Source organism: Gorilla gorilla, chromosome 3 (assembly GCF_029281585.2).
Source record: "Gorilla gorilla gorilla isolate KB3781 chromosome 3, NHGRI_mGorGor1-v2.1_pri, whole genome shotgun sequence".
NCBI lineage: Eukaryota > Metazoa > Chordata > Mammalia > Primates > Hominidae > Gorilla > Gorilla gorilla.
The window spans coordinates 170,335,543-170,353,290 of record NC_073227.2 but is presented as its reverse complement, the minus strand read 5'-3'; the positions used below and the strand labels follow the sequence as shown (position 1 = coordinate 170,353,290).

The 17,748-nt window shown below is 36.4% G+C and overlaps 1 protein-coding gene across 3 annotated transcripts in view; it reads left to right on the top strand.

The window, feature by feature from the left end:
• IQCM (IQ motif containing M) overlaps nucleotides 1-17,748 on the top strand; it is a 471,732-nt gene that overhangs the window by 412,004 nt on the left and 41,980 nt on the right. For 2 of the 3 annotated variants that reach the window (XM_055384492.2, XM_055384491.2), the window contains one exon: nucleotides 8,264-8,360. The exons of the other annotated variant lie outside the window; for it this stretch is intronic. In XM_055384492.2, coding sequence (XP_055240467.2) covers nucleotides 8,264-8,271 — 8 coding nt within the window. In that variant the 3' untranslated portion in view covers nucleotides 8,272-8,360. Of the gene's footprint in view, nucleotides 1-8,263; nucleotides 8,361-17,748 lie in introns of those variants that run through there. 3 annotated transcript variants of the gene reach the window in all.

Here is a 17,748-nt window from a genome sequence, read left to right as displayed (position 1 = left end):
AAAGAGCTTCTGCACAGCAAAAGAAAATGTCAGAGTGAACAGGCAACCTACACAAAGGGAGAAAATGTTTGCAATCTATCTATCTGACAAAGGTCTAATATCCAGAATTAACAAGGAACTTGAACATATTTACTAGGAAAAAACCCCATCAAAAACTGGGCAAAGGATATGAACAGACACTTCTCAAAAGAAGATATTTATGTGGCCAAAAAACATATGAAAAAAAGTTCATTATCACTGATCAACAGAGAAATGCACATCAAAACCACAATGAGATACCATCTCAAGCCAGTTAGAATGGTGATTATTAAAAAATCAGGAAACAATAGATGCTGGAGAGGCTGTGGAGAAATAGGAATGCTTTTACACTGTTAGTGGGAATGTAAATTATTTCAGCCATTGTGGAAGACAGTATGGCAGTTCCTCAAGGATCTAGAACCAGAAATACCATTTGACCCAGCAATCTTATTGCTGGGTATATACCCAAAGGATTATAAATCATTCTACTATAAAGACACGTGCACACATATGTTTATTGCAGCACTATTTACAATGACAAAACATGGAACCAACCAAAATGTCCATCGATGATATACTGGATAAAGAAAATATGGTACATATACACCATGGAATACTATGCAGCCATATAAAAAGGAATGAGAACATGTCTTTGCAGGGACATGGATGAAGCTGGAAGCCATCATCCTCAGCAAACTAACACAAGAACAGAAAACCAAACACTGCATGTTCTTACTCATAAATAGGAGTTGAACATTGAGAACACATGGACACAGAGAGGGGAACAACACACACCAGGGCCTGTTGAGGGGTTGGAGGAGAGAGGAGGGAACTTAGAGGATGACTCAATACGTACAGTAAACCACCATGGCACACATATACCTATGTAACAAACCTGCATGTTTTGCACATGTATCCTGTTTTTTTTAAGAAATGAATAATAATAATAAATAACCACAATATTATTTCACCTGAAAAAAAGGAAATTAAAAGCAAAAACAAATATATGGGAAACCAACCTCCAATTTTTCTCCTACTCAGTTTACCTTGGAGGCTGCAGCATTAACCAGACCCTACAAATACATATGATGAATATTTTGTTCCTGATACATGAATTCAGGTTTTTAAGTCCACCAACATCACTATACATCTTGTACAATTAAGAAATTTACTTCAGGTGTGTGACCAGTAAGTATTTGAGTGCTAGTACTATTTATGCACAATAATAAATACAGTGTGAAACAAAGCAGTGCAAGCATTTATGTGAAATTTGGCTCCATGCTAAAACTGGCATCATGATTAGGTATAATAAAAAATAATTGCTAAACTGCCAATGTATTTCTTTACAACTTTTCATATTTTACCTTCATTAAGATGAAGAGCTTTAACTATAAGCAAAGTTAATTATCCAAGTTTCTCCAATTTTCTGTCAGGTTTTAAAGAATATTTGATAATCTAAAATTTTTCAACTTTCTATTTTTCTCCATATGTACATAAGGATAGACACACAGAGAATCAGAAAAAAAAAAAACCCTGCCTATGACTTACACAGACCATCTACGACATGCATGGACTTTCTGTTTTGTCCTACGTTTTCTCTTTTTAAAATAACCAGTTCATTTTAGTTTACGACAAAAATTAACCATACAAGATTTTTTTCTCATAAAAATATCTTTTCTTTATAACCTTTCTTACCCAAATACATCTTTATATCCTTAACTAGAAAGTCACCATTTTGCAACCATGATGGTAATAATTGATTAAGGCAAGAATCATCAATGGATGCTAAGACTAGAAGTTGGGAGTTTAATGAGAAGTAGGGTATATACGTCATCTCAAAGTATCTTCTCATCAATTACTTATTAATTGCAAAGGAAAAAGTGATAACTTTACAGGGAGAAAACTTGGAGGACATTACTTTAACAAATTGATCAGAGATGATATATACCAATAATGGGACAAGCCAATGCTTTGTGCCACCTGATGAAGATTCACTGATGAGAACATAACCTCACTTATGTACTCCTACCAGACATGCAAAGCCCAAATCTCATCATGAAGAAAGCCTCATCCTACCAAAAAAAGGTCCTGTACTCTTTAAAAAGTCAATGTCATGAATGACAAATACAGTTTGAGGAACAATTCTAGATTAAAAGAAGCATGACAGGTAAATGTAGTCATGATCCTGGATTGGATGCCTGACCAGAAAAACAAAATTACTACAAAGAATATTATTGGAAAAAATGGTGAAATTTTCTTAATAATGTAAAATAGATAATGGTATTGTATCATGTTATATTTTCTGATTTTGATGACATCATTGATACAATATTATGATTATACTGAAGAATTTTTCTTGGTCTGGGGAAATCCACAGAGAAGTAAAGAAATAAAAGGGCCTGAGGTCCCTAATCTACTCTCAGTGGTTCTGGAAAATCCATGAATGACAGAAAGAGAGAAAGTGATAAAGTGTAACAAAATGTTAGCAGTTGGTGAATCTGGATAAAGGGTATATAGAAGTTTTTTGTACTATTCATGCACATTTTCTATAATTATAAAATTACTTCAAAATAAAAGTTTAAAAAATTATTGAGAACCAATGTATGGTAGTTGGAATGCTAAGGGAAGATCTTGCCCAGGGGCATAATGACTCAAAAACCAGAGAAGGAATGTTTTAAGGAGGAGGATGCCAAGCTGCTGAAAGATCAAGCGAGGGTGGACTAAGAATTGGCCATGGGATTTAACAACATGGAGTCCTAACTGGAGTGAGTTCAAGAGAGAACAGAAGGCTGGGGAGACTGCAGAGACAGCAATATAGACAACTCTTCAGAGTTTGTCAGGAAGAGAGCAGAACCGTGGAGCTATTGGTGAAGGGAGATAGGTAATCAAAAAGCATATTGTTGACTATTGGATTATTATGGTATATTTCCACACTATAACTGCTCATGGTCTGATTTCTGCTTACCAAGAACCCTTCTAATATGTATTTAGCTTGCATGGAGGTCTACATGCAAGAAATTTGAGTATTTTGATTTCATTGTAGATATTATTCATTGTAAAACAGCAAATTGTTATTCTAATTTTATGTATGAGCTGATAAATGTGATTATGTCCCTCAGCTATATATAAAATCAAATCATGTTTCTGCTGCACACAGAGCTTTTGGGGGTCAAGTAGAGGGATGTGTCTAATTTTGCCATGTTCTTTTAGAAGTGCATTGAAACTTTCAAAGGTACAGTAAGTTGGCTACATAAATTCTATAACATTAGAGTCAGTTCTACTTGTTCTGCAACAGTGTAAAAACAACTTTTCAAGAAAAAAAAGACAACTACCACCTACTGTAATTACACCTCAGTAACTGTGACTCTTAAACACTTTCACCATAACAAGCTTATATCTGAGCATACAAGTTCATTGGTCACTCTTTGCACCATGGGGAAATCACTGGGATAATGAATGTCTCTTTGTGAAGCCTCTTGTGAGACAATCTGCCTGCTTTTTCTTTTGGCAGCACCAGTCCAACTTCACTTTGAGGCTAGGATTTCAGAATTATTTTTCCACTGTAGCCATGTGATGTTTGCAATATCTTGCAAAACCTTACTTGAAAATTTTTTAGTAAAAATTTTGACAGAAGCCTCAATGTTTTGTTTTTTTTTCTTTTATTTAACCAAGGAAAACCTTCATCGATACCATTATAAATTTACTTTGTATAATTTTAATGTTCTTGTCTTACTGGATTATTAATTTTAGAATGATATAGTCATTTAAAAGGAAAAAAGTAAGTAAATTTAGAATAATTTACATAATTGCTACCTATTCATTGAGAATTTACCAACTGCAAAGAAGATACTGTAAGCTTTAAGGTATATCATTATTTCTCAGAAAAAAATCCTATGGTTTAGGTTGTTATTATCACATTACAAGAAATGAGATGATTGTGGCTTAACCTGAAGCAACTGAAGCACAATTTGAAATGAGCTGGCCCCAACTGCTTTTTCCACCCTGCACATTGCTTCTCTACCATAATAATTTGCCTATCCACAGCTGTATCTAATCTGATTTTACTTCCTTACTCTTGCTCCTTGTGAATATCCATTGAGATTTTTACATTCCAGGAGAGAGAGCCTAAGACTCTAATACATTCAATTTACAAATGGTCTTTAAACTTGAATCTAAAGAAATTTGAGAGAAAAGAAATTCAAATGGTTCAATCAGAGGACTATATTGAAAAGGAAATCAAAACTAAGATAAAATCTCCATGTTGAGTGATATCTTCCACTGACCACTTGCCTTCTCAGCAATATTGAATTAATCGTGCTATGCTGCAGGTGCAGATGTGTTAGACATTTATTTGTGGTATCTACCTAATTTTCAGGAAACAGTCTATAATTAGAAAGTATTAGCATTCTGTACACTATGCCAAGCAGATAAGATCCTAATGTACCTTTTCATTTGGGAAAATAATGGCTAGAAATATAGTTACTGAAAATGAATGGTGGCCTAGAATCATATTCATTTTCCCCTTTGTTAATAGTAGTTAAGCTCCATAGTCACAGTATATTAACTTGTGCGTTTTCAGCTTCTCTAATGGGGATAACAAAACTCAAAAGATTCTCTGCTTCAATTAGCAAATTTTATTTTTATAAAATGGAAAGTGTTTGACAATTTTTGTCTTGCAATTAACTCTTGCTGGGGAGACACAAAGTTACTTGTAGACTTACCTAAGCAATGATTTTTATTCAAAAATGTCCCAATGTACTATTTTTTTTTGTGAGAAGAACTTAATAACAAGAAGCATCATAGTGAAAAAAATGAAAGAAAGAAATGCATTTATTACTGGACCAAAGAAAATTCAGCTGATCTAAAATGAAGTTATTATTGCCATACATATGATTTTGTTTGTATTTGGTCAAATCTGTATATATTTCAATTTAAGTGACAAATGAATCTTATGAAGGAGGTTTTTATATAAAAGCAAAATAAGAATTAATGATTATTAAAACAGTAAGACAGTTTCTATCTGACTTTAAGGTACAAACATGCAAACGTGATAAACTAAGGTAGACTTTTGTTGACTTTTGTAAATTCTTTTTTTCTGCTCAGTGTTTTAAACAATACCTTCATCATTTGAAAGTATTAATGTAGCTTTCAAAGGTGACTGAATTACATCCAGGAACAGATATACATTGAAAATGTCAAAATCTGAATTATGTAAAATATAAAATCTACATAGTTTACATGTTTTCTCATTTGTAGCTAGTTAGCACAATCTAAATTTATGACTATAGCTTTATCAGTTATCAATATAAACCAATTATTTAAAAATATTATAAAAACACAATATACAGTAAATAAATATTTTTTCATTAGAAAGTGTGGTCAATTATTTCAATTCCTCTCTCATATGCCATTCATAGTTCTAGGCACTTGGAATATGTAAGTGAGCCAAAGATAATGCTCCCTACTATCGTGGGGCTTACTTAAATTCCAATAGGAAGAGATAGGCAACTAAAAAAATATAACAAGGCTGGGTGTGGTGGCCTGTAATCCCAGCAATTTGGGAGGCCAAGGCAGGAGGATTGCTTGAGCCCAGGAGTTTGAGATCAGCCTGGGAGACCTGCTGAAACCCCATCTCTACAAAAAATTCAAAAATTAGACCAGCATGGTGTTGCACACCTATAGTCCCAGCTACTTGGGAGACTGAGGTAGAAGGTTGGATTGAGCCTGGGAGGTCAAGGCTTCAGTGAGCTGTGATTGCACCACTGTACTCCAGCAGGGAGAAATATATATATATATATATCTCACTATATATGTATATATCTCACTATATATATATGTAAACTTTATAATGTTCAAAAGCAATACATTCTATAGACCAAAATACAAATATAGCCCATAAGATGGATTATGATGGAAGGACAGTATTAACTTGGATGGCCAGATAAGGTCTTATTTAAAAGGTGCCATTGGAGCTTACTTGAAAAAGGTGATAGATTTCTGTCAACTCTTGGACTAAGAGCAGACTGGGTAGAGGGAACAGGTAGTACAAAGACCTGCAGGAAGAGGCATACTAGCATATCTGGGTATAATAAGGAGACCTGCAGGGTTGGAGTGGAGTGAGAGAGGGAACAGCACTAGGAGATGAGATCAGAGATGTGCATTTTGAGGGATGGAGGCAGCATCATGGATGGACTATCATGATAATTAGACTCTTTGCTTCTTGTGACCTGGAAGCTATTACAAGATACTGAGCAGAAGGGTGAAATAATCCAACTTCCTTTTTAAGAGAATCACTGTGGTTCCTGTGTAGAGCATGGACCATAGGGATGCCAGGGCAGAGGCAGTGAGGTAAGTTAGGAGGCCCACAGTGATCAGATGAGAGGTTACAGTAGTAGCATGGAGGGGTCAAAGTCATCCAATTCTGAATAGACTTTTTAATGAGCCTTGTGTTGCCCTATGGGGAACAAGTTAACAGAGGGTTGTAATTTTGTGAAAACAAAATATATGCAAGTGAAATGATTTTTAAAAATACAGTATAACTAATAAACCCTGAAATAGCATTAGTTTTGGGGGGAGTATGTGCATGTGTAGTGGGGTGGAATAACCACTGAATGTCCACTGGGTTCTAGTTGTAGCTCTGTCATTAACTAGCTAAGTGATTTGAGGCAATAGTAACACAATGACCTCTCTTGGCCCCATTTTCTCATCATGTAAAATACTGAGTTTAGATCAATTTATTTCTAAGATGCCCACTATATTAAATGTTTTATAATATATGATCTAAGTTGACTCATATAACAGATATTTATTGATTATAGCCTATTAATAAGACATGGAGCTTATGGCTTTTATTAAAAATATGTGAAAGTGATGAAAATTTCAAGAACAAGGATAGTTAATAGGAATGTGTTCATGCAGAAAGTCTCTAGACCCATTTAAGGGATTTTTACCAACTCTTTAGACTCTTATACGGTTATCTAACTAACATCTTAGAGTTGTATAGAAGTTTTGGTATTTTTCCAAAATATTATATGATGTGATGTTAACTTGATTAATTTTGGTGTGATTCCTCAAAATCATGTATTCACAGATTTCAAATCGAATTTTGTATACCTACCAAAATCATCAAAATTTTATTAAAATTAGGCTTATATAAAACTAATTTATATATGGTTATATAAAACTAGCATCTTAGAGTTGTATAGAAGTTTCGATATTTTTCCAAAATATTATATGATATGATGTTAACTTGATTAATTTTCGTATGGTTCCTAAAAATCATGTATTCACAGATTTCAAATCAAATTTTGTATACATACCAAAATCATCAAAATTTTATTAAAATTAGGCTTATAAAAATATATTCATCTTAGAATATATTAATAACTTACTGTTTATGAAAAAACAAGTTTATATGCACTACCCACTAATCTATTAAAATTGCATGAAAATTACATAATTTGAAATTGTTTTCACAATTTACTTTGAAAAATATAAATATTCATTACCTCTGGATTTAACATGTGAAATGTGGTAAACTGTTTAGCACTTCTCTAAAACTACATAACCATGTAGTATTATTTTTTCCAGATATCTTACGCTAAATAAACTATGTGTCAACTGGTAAAATACCTCACTTGTTAGCAATAATGGAGGAAGTTTACTTGTTCCATGTGTGACCATGTCCAAATTTTCAGCTCCATTTCTGTTAATATGAAGATTCTAATATTTGTTAACATGCCTTGTTCTCCTTTCGTGAGCAAGCACTTGAGTTCCTTTATATATGAACTCAAGAAACTCAGATTCTTACATCTTCATGAGATGTTCAGAAACTCTACATACTTTATATTTTTAATAATAGATTTCCCACACATTTTTTCAATTGTTTTTATTTTACATAAAATGACACTACTTGCAGAAAAATCCCTAATTTTTGTATCTTCCTACTTTCTTTAAATTTAGTTCTTAGAAAACCATAAATGCTTTATTTGTACATGCAAATATGTGTCTAATTTATTTTGATATTTTTTCTAATGTGCTGAGATGGTTTGGATTTGTGTCTCTGCCCAAATCTCATGTCAAATTGTAATCCTCAGTGTTGAAGTGGGGACATAGTGGGAGGTGATTGGATCATGGGGGCAGATTTCCCTCTTGCTGTTCTTGTGATAGTGAGTGAGTTCTCATAAGATCTGGGTGTTTAAAAGTGTGTAGCACTTCCTCCTTTGATCTCTTCCTTCTTCTCCAGCCATGTAAGATGCACCTGCTTCCCCTTCACCTTCTGCCATGACTATTAAGTTTCCTGAGGCCTTCCCAGCCATGCTTCCTGTACAGCCTAAACAACTGTGAGTCAAATCTCTTTTCTTTATAAATTATCCCGTCTCAGGTAGTTGTTTATAGCAATAGGAAAATGGAATAATACTGCATATTAAAATTTTTCTAATGTGTAAAATTCAAATTTATAGGCGTATTAGTTTGTTCTCACACTGCTAATAAAGACATATCTGAAACTGCACAATTTATAAAGGAAAGAGGTTTAATGGACTTACAGTTCCACATGGCTGGGAGGCCTAACAATCATGGTGGAAGGTGAAGGAGGAGCAAAGGCACATCTTACATGGCAGCAGGCAAAAGAGTGTGTGCAGGGGAACTGCCCTTTATAAAACCATCAGATCTCATGAGACTTACCCACTATCATGAGAACAGCATGGGAAAAATCTGCCCCCATGATTCAGTTACCTCCCGCTGGGTCCTTCCCATGATAAGTGGGGATTATGGGCACTACAATTCAAGATGAGTTTTGGGTGGGGACATAGTCAAACCATATCAATAGGCTCTTGATTTTCAGTGTAGCTGGGCACACATGGAAAAATGTTTAGCTAGCAAGTTATCTAACACAGTACATTCTAGTTGCATTCTTATAGACCCAATATTACATCAAAAGTAGTTTTTAATTCCTCTTAAAAAAATCAAAAATTACTTGATTTTGAATAGCCTATGTGTAAAAATATGTATGTGTGCACATGTGTGTATGTGTATATATATGCATGTATGTATATTTAGGATAACATCTATTTCTTAGAACAAACTTTCTAATATTTCAAATTTTCACATGAAACAAGTAAAATGTAATGTAGTGATTTTATATTTTATTTTAATAAAAGTTTTCATTCTTAAAATAGAGTATAACAGTACTACATACTTGTTTATTTCTTGTGTCACTAAACTAAAATATAGAAATACCTCTTGTCTTCATGTTCTACTTATGAAAGCTGATATGTATCTATGTGCCAAGTTAATCTTTCAGTTGGTCTATATGAAATTTTAAAAGTAGGTGATGTATCAATAACAGGCTTTTATTTTGTCTTCACTAAAAACCTATGATTTTTTTAATCAATGTGGAAATTGATGTATTTTTATAATTATATATCATTATAAAACAAATAATTTTAAGAACTTTTACATGTATATGAGTAGAACTTATATGCATGAATAATATATGGAAGTCTGTGCTCACATGTTTGAATTAGAAAGCTATAAGACATCCAAAAATAACCAGTCAATTCCCTTGAATACAAATGTGGCCCTACTTATATAGTGCCTTGAATATCTTTTGCAAAGGATATTTTAAATTTTTGTTAAATAATGAATTATTTTCAGTAATTTTCTCAAAATACCTAAAATAAGTCTTTCCTGATGCAGTTTGAATTATTTTTTTCTCCTCATTGTAACTCCCACATTCTATAGGCTTTCTTTTAATTTAAAAGCTCAAACAGCCCTGGTCTCAATAACCTGTGACCCCATAACAGTTAAATTTCTAGAAATAATTACAATAATTTTAAGCCTCTTCTTATTTATGCTGCAATTTTCCCTCCATAAATTGTACATCCCTCGTCTTACAGAATTTCTCAGGGTGTTGCTCTGCGTGTGCTCAGAGAACAGTCCCCCATTTGCTACTTCTCTGGCCTCTTGCATAAATCTTCCACTCCTTGCCCTGATACTTCTATGTAACTACTGATCCCCCAGGTACAAACTTCCCTGCAGAGATCAGTTGTGTGGCTCACACAACCAACACTCTGGCCTGATGAATGGGGCTGTAATGGGTCCCTATGGCATCTTTATCCTTCTGTTGCAGGCATGGTTCATGATCTTTCTTAATGCCCACAATGAATTAAATAAGACTATACTATATAAAACCATTTACTCAGGTTTAGAGTAACAGAGACTAAGTATCATTTTAAAATGCTATTACATGTAACAGGTCTATATTGGATTTAGCTATGGTCAGAGCCTGGAGGCCAAGATCATCCCTAATTTTCTTTATTGGATGTCTCCCAGCCAGCTTCCAGTCTAACTGCAGCAGGGGCCATAAGGAGAGCTCTAAACATGTTTGTTCCTTGGTGCCTTGGAATTCCTAAGACTTAGAGGAAAAAACGGGGGGCCTCCTTTCTCTCTAACCTGTGGCTTTCCTTTTAAGCTCTCCATTGCTGACCTAAGATTGTTCTCTTCTCTGAATGATTGACATTGGGAAGGTCCATTGCCTTCAGAAAAATTCCAATATATAAACCATACATGTCTTTTCTTGTGCTGTAACTCTTGCTAGAAAAATTATTTCTATGCTTCATCATGCACGTTAGTAAATCCCCACCAACTTAGTCTTAAAAAAAGTCATGCAGGATAGCAACTGAGTAGCCCCATTGATTTCCTTTAGTCCAATACCGTTCATATTCGTGAAGCTCATGCTTGCCTATATTATCTGCAGTCTTCTGCTTTTTAGATTATGTTTACTATGAACAAATTTTTGACTGAGAACTATCTCTACAAGGACAAGCCATACAATAATTCCTTGATTCTAAGGCATCATGGAGTGAAAGCAAACCCTAAAATAAAGATTTAAATGCAAGTCATTTATTTTGGAAGTGATTTCAAGAAACACTGCTAGGAGACAGAATTGAGGCAAGGAAGGGAAGAAAGTCAAGAAAGAGTTTTTTTTTTCTTTTTTTTTTTTTTTTCTTCAATCAAGTTGCTGATGTGGAGAAATGGTCCTCAAAACCACTGGGGAAACTGGGTGACAGTATAAAACATATCCCAGAGTTATCCTTGCCAAGTGGATTTACCCTAGCCATCCATTCTTAATTGCTGCTACTCTGGGATAATTGTTCCCAATACTTATAACTTGAAGGGCACAAAGAATGCTTCTGTGGCTGGATATGGTAAAAGTCCTCAGGCAGAGATGAGGTCTTTGCAGTAAACACTTCAATATGTACAAATGTGTGCCAGTGGGATAAGAGATGGACACTGACTGTGTCGCACCAACCAAATTTACTTGTGTCCCAAATTAAGGCTACTCAGTTTTGTCACTGATTCTCTAGGTAATTACTGGTCACAGTTTTCCATAAAAAAGGCTTCTAGCAGGAAGATTCGTGGAACAAACATTTTATCCTATTGCAATTGGTCTGGAGACCGTAACTGGTATTTACATTTTCTCCTTTACCACCCATTTTATTATCTTTTACCCTTGGCCAGCTTTTTTTGTTAATCTAAGTAATTTTCTTTGTAAGGTAATCTAGACCTTTAGCTCTGAGGGGTCAGAGATCCTGGTTAAAGCTCCAGAGTCTAGTCATGGATGCCCTATTTCCCTGTTCATAGGAATGGGAAACATGAAAGTACCAAGAGGGGCAACAGTGAAGTGATTCCAATGGAATAGTTTTAGATATGTATTCTAGATATTCTGTTTTCAGGTCACATCATACACTAGCAATTTTATCCTTCATGATCATCAGGGTCAACAACACTGATAGTCTGCCAACTCCTTTCCCGCTTACTGCTCTATTGGCACAAGAAGCCCAAAACTATTTAGTGAAATCCTTAATGTGTTTCCTCTGGAAGTATCCCTCTTCTGGGAACCAGACCTATTTTCTGCAAGTGGGTCACTGAGAGTGGAATGACAAGGTCACTCTTATTTCTACCCTTTTTTTTTCCCCAGACCACATGTTCTACCTTTCAAAGACACAGTGCCATATAACAGCTGCTTCAAAATATAGACCACATATTGAAGGACAAGTCCAACCTCATAGGGTATCATCTTCAAGCAGGCATCATAGATGTACATTTAAAGATTATTGTGTTTTCATTCTGACTGTTTCAGGATGAGGTGGTAATAGTAAGAATAGAAGATTGCACAGTCATGTACTCACTATCTTATCTTTTCCACTATAACGTTGGTCCAGGGTAATGTTGCATAGGATTCCTTGATGGTAGATAAATCAGACACTTTGTGAATCCTTTTATGGTGGTGCTGGCTAAGACAATAAAGGTAAGAAAGACAAACTCGTATTCAGAAACTGCATTTATCTCAATAATTCTGAATCTCTATCCCTTTCAGGAAGGAAGTGGCTCAATGTCATCATCTTTCTTCCACATGATTCCTTGGTCTCTGCTATGGTTTGACTGTTCCCTCAAAAACTCCTGTCCAAATGTAATTGCCAATGTAATTGTATTGGGAGGTGGGACTTTTAAGAGGTGATGAGGTCGTGGGGACTCTTCCTTATGAAAGGATTAATGCTTTAACTTGGTAATGGGTTAGTTAACATGGGAATGGATTACTCATAAAAAGATTATGTTTGGCTTCCTTGTTTTCTTGCTCACTCACATCCTCCTCTCTCTCATGTATTCTCACCACGTGATGCCTTCTGCCACGCCCTTGCCAGATGCCAGTATCATGCACTTGAACTTTTTGGCCTCCAGAACTGTGAGCTGAATACACTTCTCTTCTTTATAAGTTATCTAGTCTGTGGTATTCTGTTATACCAGCAAAAAATGGACTAAGACAGTCTTGTTGAGGGAGGATTCTTTAGAGAATTCCATCTGGCAGGAATAGCCATGAAACACAAAGAACTGCAGATTCTGCTTGCATTTTCATAGGGCCAGCCACAGACTTCTTTATCTCTATTTTTTCAGTCATTCTTTTCGCAGGCCTTCTGATCAAACAACCAACCACGCCATTCACAGCTGTCCAAGTATACCCATACCTCACAAGATTGATGATCAGCTATACTGCTTAAAACTCTGCCCACTGAAATATTGTCTCTTGCCAATGTTTTCAGGACCACCCCTGAGTGGTGCTATGCTGCTGTAGTGCATTTGCAATTCAATTTTGATTGTCAGAGATGCAACCATCCAGCTCATCTGTGAAATAAGTTAGGTTTTGTTCCATCCCCTTCATTATCTAGTCTAGACAATCCTCAACAAAGCCACATTTGTGAGCTAATAGAGAAAGAGTTAGTTGCAACAGAGGTAGGTGACCTAGCGGTGTGGGCCACCTGTTCACATAACTTGCTTTTGCCTTTCTGACCTGATTAAATCTCATTACAAATATGCCATTTCTGTTGACTGATGGATTGCTTCTGCACCTATCAATCTTATGAGCTGATGGGTCTGGCAATACCCAGCCCATGATAAGAAGCTCCAGTTATATAGTCACTCTACTGAAACATAGTCGCATGGTAAGGTCATTTTTTCAATGTTGACAATATGGCCTTGCTCCAGAAATCTAGGGGAATGCATTGTGATTTTGCTATCAGGGTTTGCTAGCAAATCCATATGATGTTTTTATCCACCATGGGTAGCCCCTCTAGTAACGTAAGACCTTTCATGTCATGTGGCCAAATAGCAGGATTGTTTGTACTACAGTCTGTATCTGCTACAGAACCCTCTTGTGGCTCAATATAAATTACCAGGCTTCCAAATCACTTGATAAGTGGGTCAGGGCTACATTCCCAAATGTTTGATGTGTTGTCTCCAAAACTCAAAGTCAGCTAATATGAATCATGCCTCTTTCTTAGTTGCAGGTAATACAAGGTGCAAAAACTTGTTTGTTCTTTATGTGGCAGAAAGCAAGAGAATTAGCTTAGCCCTGAAGCAAAACCAAGAATATCTACTGCTGTTTATCTTAGGTGAATAACTTAGGTGAATATCTTAGGTGAATGTAGATCGCTTCAGAACCTCCTTCATGATAGGAATTGAAAAAAAAAACACATTTACTAGGTCAATAGCCACACACTGTTTCACTTTCTGTGGTTTTAGTTACCCATGGTCATCCATGGTTCAAATATATTACATACAGTAAGTCATTTTGAGAAAGATACATCACATTCATATTTGGTTTATTATAATTTTTTTATTATTAGTTATTGCTGTTAATCTCTTACTGTGCCCAATTTGTAAATTAAACTTTTTCAGCCAGGCGCGGTGGCTCATGCCTGTAATCCCAGCACTTTGGGAGGCTGAGGCAGGTGGATCACGAGGTTAGGAGATTGAGACCATCCTGGCTAACACAGTGAAACCCCGTCTCTACTAAAAATGCAAAAACAAAATTAGCCAGTCGTGGTGGCGGGCGCTTGTAGCCCCAGCTACTCGGGAGGCTGAGGCGGGAGAATGGCGTGAACCTGGGAGGCAGAGCTTGCAGTAAGCAGAGATCGTGCCGCTGCACTCCAACCTGGGCAACAGAGTGAGACTCCGTCTCCAACAACAACAACAACAAACAAAAACAAAAACAAAAAAACTTTATCATAAGTATGTATGTGTAGGAAAAAACATAGTGTATATAGGGATCAGTACTATCCATAATTTCAGGCATCCACTGGGCATCTTGGAACATATCCCCCGCTGGATAAAGGGGAACTACAGCATTTCCAGAGGCTGTGTTGATGTGTTCCAGTAAATATATTACATCTTGCAGAGCAGCTGCATTTGGGGCTACTATTTATTTAAGTTCTCAGCAGTTGGATCTCATCTGCCATGATTTATTTCATTTTTCAAGGCACCAGACTGGTGAATTTCGCGGAAATATAATGGGGCCACTACTTCTGCATTACTTACAATCTTTATAGGAAACATGGATCTTGTATTTACTGAAGATGTGTTTTTGCTTCTGCTTTGTGATTTGGGCTGAGTATGGGGTTGTTTCAGGAGCTTTTTCTTGTTTGTTATTCTACCTATCGCTATAGCCTTTAATGTACAGATTAGGAAACCAATGTGTGGGGTTCTGCAAGCATTAATTATATCCATGCTGATTATACACTCAGAGATTGGACAAATAACCACTGAGAATGTTTATAGATTTCATTTATCACTAGGCCTCCCAAAGTTGAACTCTATCAGGGAGCCATGCGGGTCTTTTGAGTCCTCTAGCTCTCAGTGTCAGGTCATTCCCTTTATCCAGAAACCCTTAAAATATCTGGGTGCAATCCCTCTGGTAAATGTCTGTATGTTTCTTTGGGGGTAAATTGGAGAATAAATGCCGTGAATATTTATTCAGACATTTGTAGGTTTCTTCCTCAGACTACCTCACCTTCCCTTCAGTCAATGACCTTTGGGTTTGAGAGCCGATTTATGTCTAATAACTGGTCAAATAATCATGTTTTTCTACTCTATTGACTGACATCAGTATTTTCTTACATTCTTTGATTTTTTTTGGCAGCGATATAGAAGTTAAGCAATACATTTGTTAGAAGTCTATCTTCCCTCTCAAAACACTATGGTTTGTTTGCTATCACAGATATCTCATGGTTGATTCCCCTTGGTAACATTATGGCTTTTCTGCCCATTATGGTAATTGGCTCCAACGATAAAGTGACATTACTTGACTTGCATTATTATAGAAGTCTATCATTTTCATTGACATCATAGGGACCAGTTACTTAACTGTATCATCTATACTGACTGCAAATGATAGCCATTATGGAATTTCTCAATGTTATCAATTCCCCCTTACTAACCTATTTCTTATCATTTGAATAAAGGGAGTTTATTAGCCAGGGTTCTCCAGAGAAATAGAACCAATAGGTGATACTTATTTATTACAGGAATTGGCTCGTACAACTGTAGAGGCCAAGAAATCCCATGATCAGCCATCACAAGCTGGAGAACCAGGAAAGCTGGTGGTGTAATTCAGTCCATGTTCTGAAGGCCTGAGAACCAGGGGAAGTGTTGGTTGTTAAATCCCAGTCTGAAGGCCTGAGAATGAGGAGCAAGATTCTGGAGAACAGGAGAAGATGAATATCCCCGCTTAAGCAAATGGGAAATTTGCCCTTCCACCTTTTTGTTCTATTCAGACCCACTGAATAGAGAGATTGGATGAATCCCACCTGCAATGGTGAGGGCAGATCTTCTGTACACAGTCTACTGATTCAAATGCTATTGTGTGTGTTTGCGTGTGTGTGTGAGAAACACCATCACAGACACACCAGAAATAATGTTTTGCTAGATATCTGGGCATCCCTTAGCGCAGTTGAGTTGACACATGAAATTAACCATTACAAGGGGTATTCCTTGGGCCCTCCTGGAGAAAACATTCCCCTGTGTCTTACATAAATAATCCATTCTAGCTTACCCACCTCTCTGAGCCTTTGATCCCTTCCTCAATAGTTTGGCAGGGCAGTTCAGATATCTTCACATCAATTACCATCATTTGTCCTATGCTTGAAATAATCAACCCATCTGTCGTTTAGGTCTGGCTGTAGGTGACCTTACCAGGATGCTGAATCTTACCTCATATGAAAGTGCTTCTTTATCAGTGAACTCTCTTTATTCAACCTTTTATCCAGCAGCCTTGGGCTGTCACTCACAATATCCATTCCCAGGCATGTTCTCCCCATTCTTTCCAGAACATTCTGGCCAGATCTCAAAGCTGTTTTGGTGATAATCCTTTTCCTCCAATAACAGAGACTTTTTTTTTTTTCTATCTGACTCTGCTGAGTCTTATCTCTAGTTATTTATCCAGAAGAACTGAGCGAAGATGGGGACAGATTTTCAGAAGGGGAGTCATAGTCTTGTGAGACATCTGCATCAGGTGAAACATTTACATGCTCTCCAACAAAAGGATAATGACATTCTTTAGTAAAGGAGAGGAGTCCTCGTCTGGCCAGCCCAATAATTTCAGGAGAATCTGCAGATTTATGCCTCTCAAATGTATTCACCCAAATGTTCTGATTTCAGGAACTCTCTCGGGCCCCTAACTTTAGCAAAGGAAATTTGTAGGTGATGGGGTTTTAATCTATTGCAGTTAGCAATAGTCAACATACTTTGCAATCCCTATATTACTGTAGATTCTATATCCTTTAAGACTAGAGGTTTTGCATAAGCCAGGAATTCCCCTCTAGCTGTATTCATCTCAATTCACCACACATGACAGCCTCAATAATTAAGGTGCTACAGCACATCAGGAGTCTTAACCACTCACTTACAGCCATCAGTGGTGCCCTTAATTGCCATCTGATTGATGAATGATTGAATTCAAGAGTATCATATTGAGAGTGTTTTCTCAACAAATTCCTGTGCTAGCTATTTTAATCTTAGTTCCTCAAGAAGCAGCTCCTGAGACAAGGATTTGAGTGCAAGTAGCTAATTTTGCTGGTGATTTCAGGAAAAAAAGAAGTTGGGAGAGTGATGAAGTGAGGCAGGGAAGGAAGTAATAAAGGGTGACTTAGCAAGCCAGCTACCACCATGGACAACTGGGGCTTAATTCTTTCCCCCATTAAAAGAAAGAAAACAACTTGGGAACTCTAGAAGACTGTGTAGAGCACACCTCAGAGTTACCACAAAAAGATACAAGTGACCTGAGGCATTTATGTACTAGTTTCCTATCACTAGATGATGAAGTAAGTGTGTGTGTGTGTGTGTGTGTGTGTGTGTGTGTGTAAACATCACTCACTCCAGGGTTGCCCTGCATAG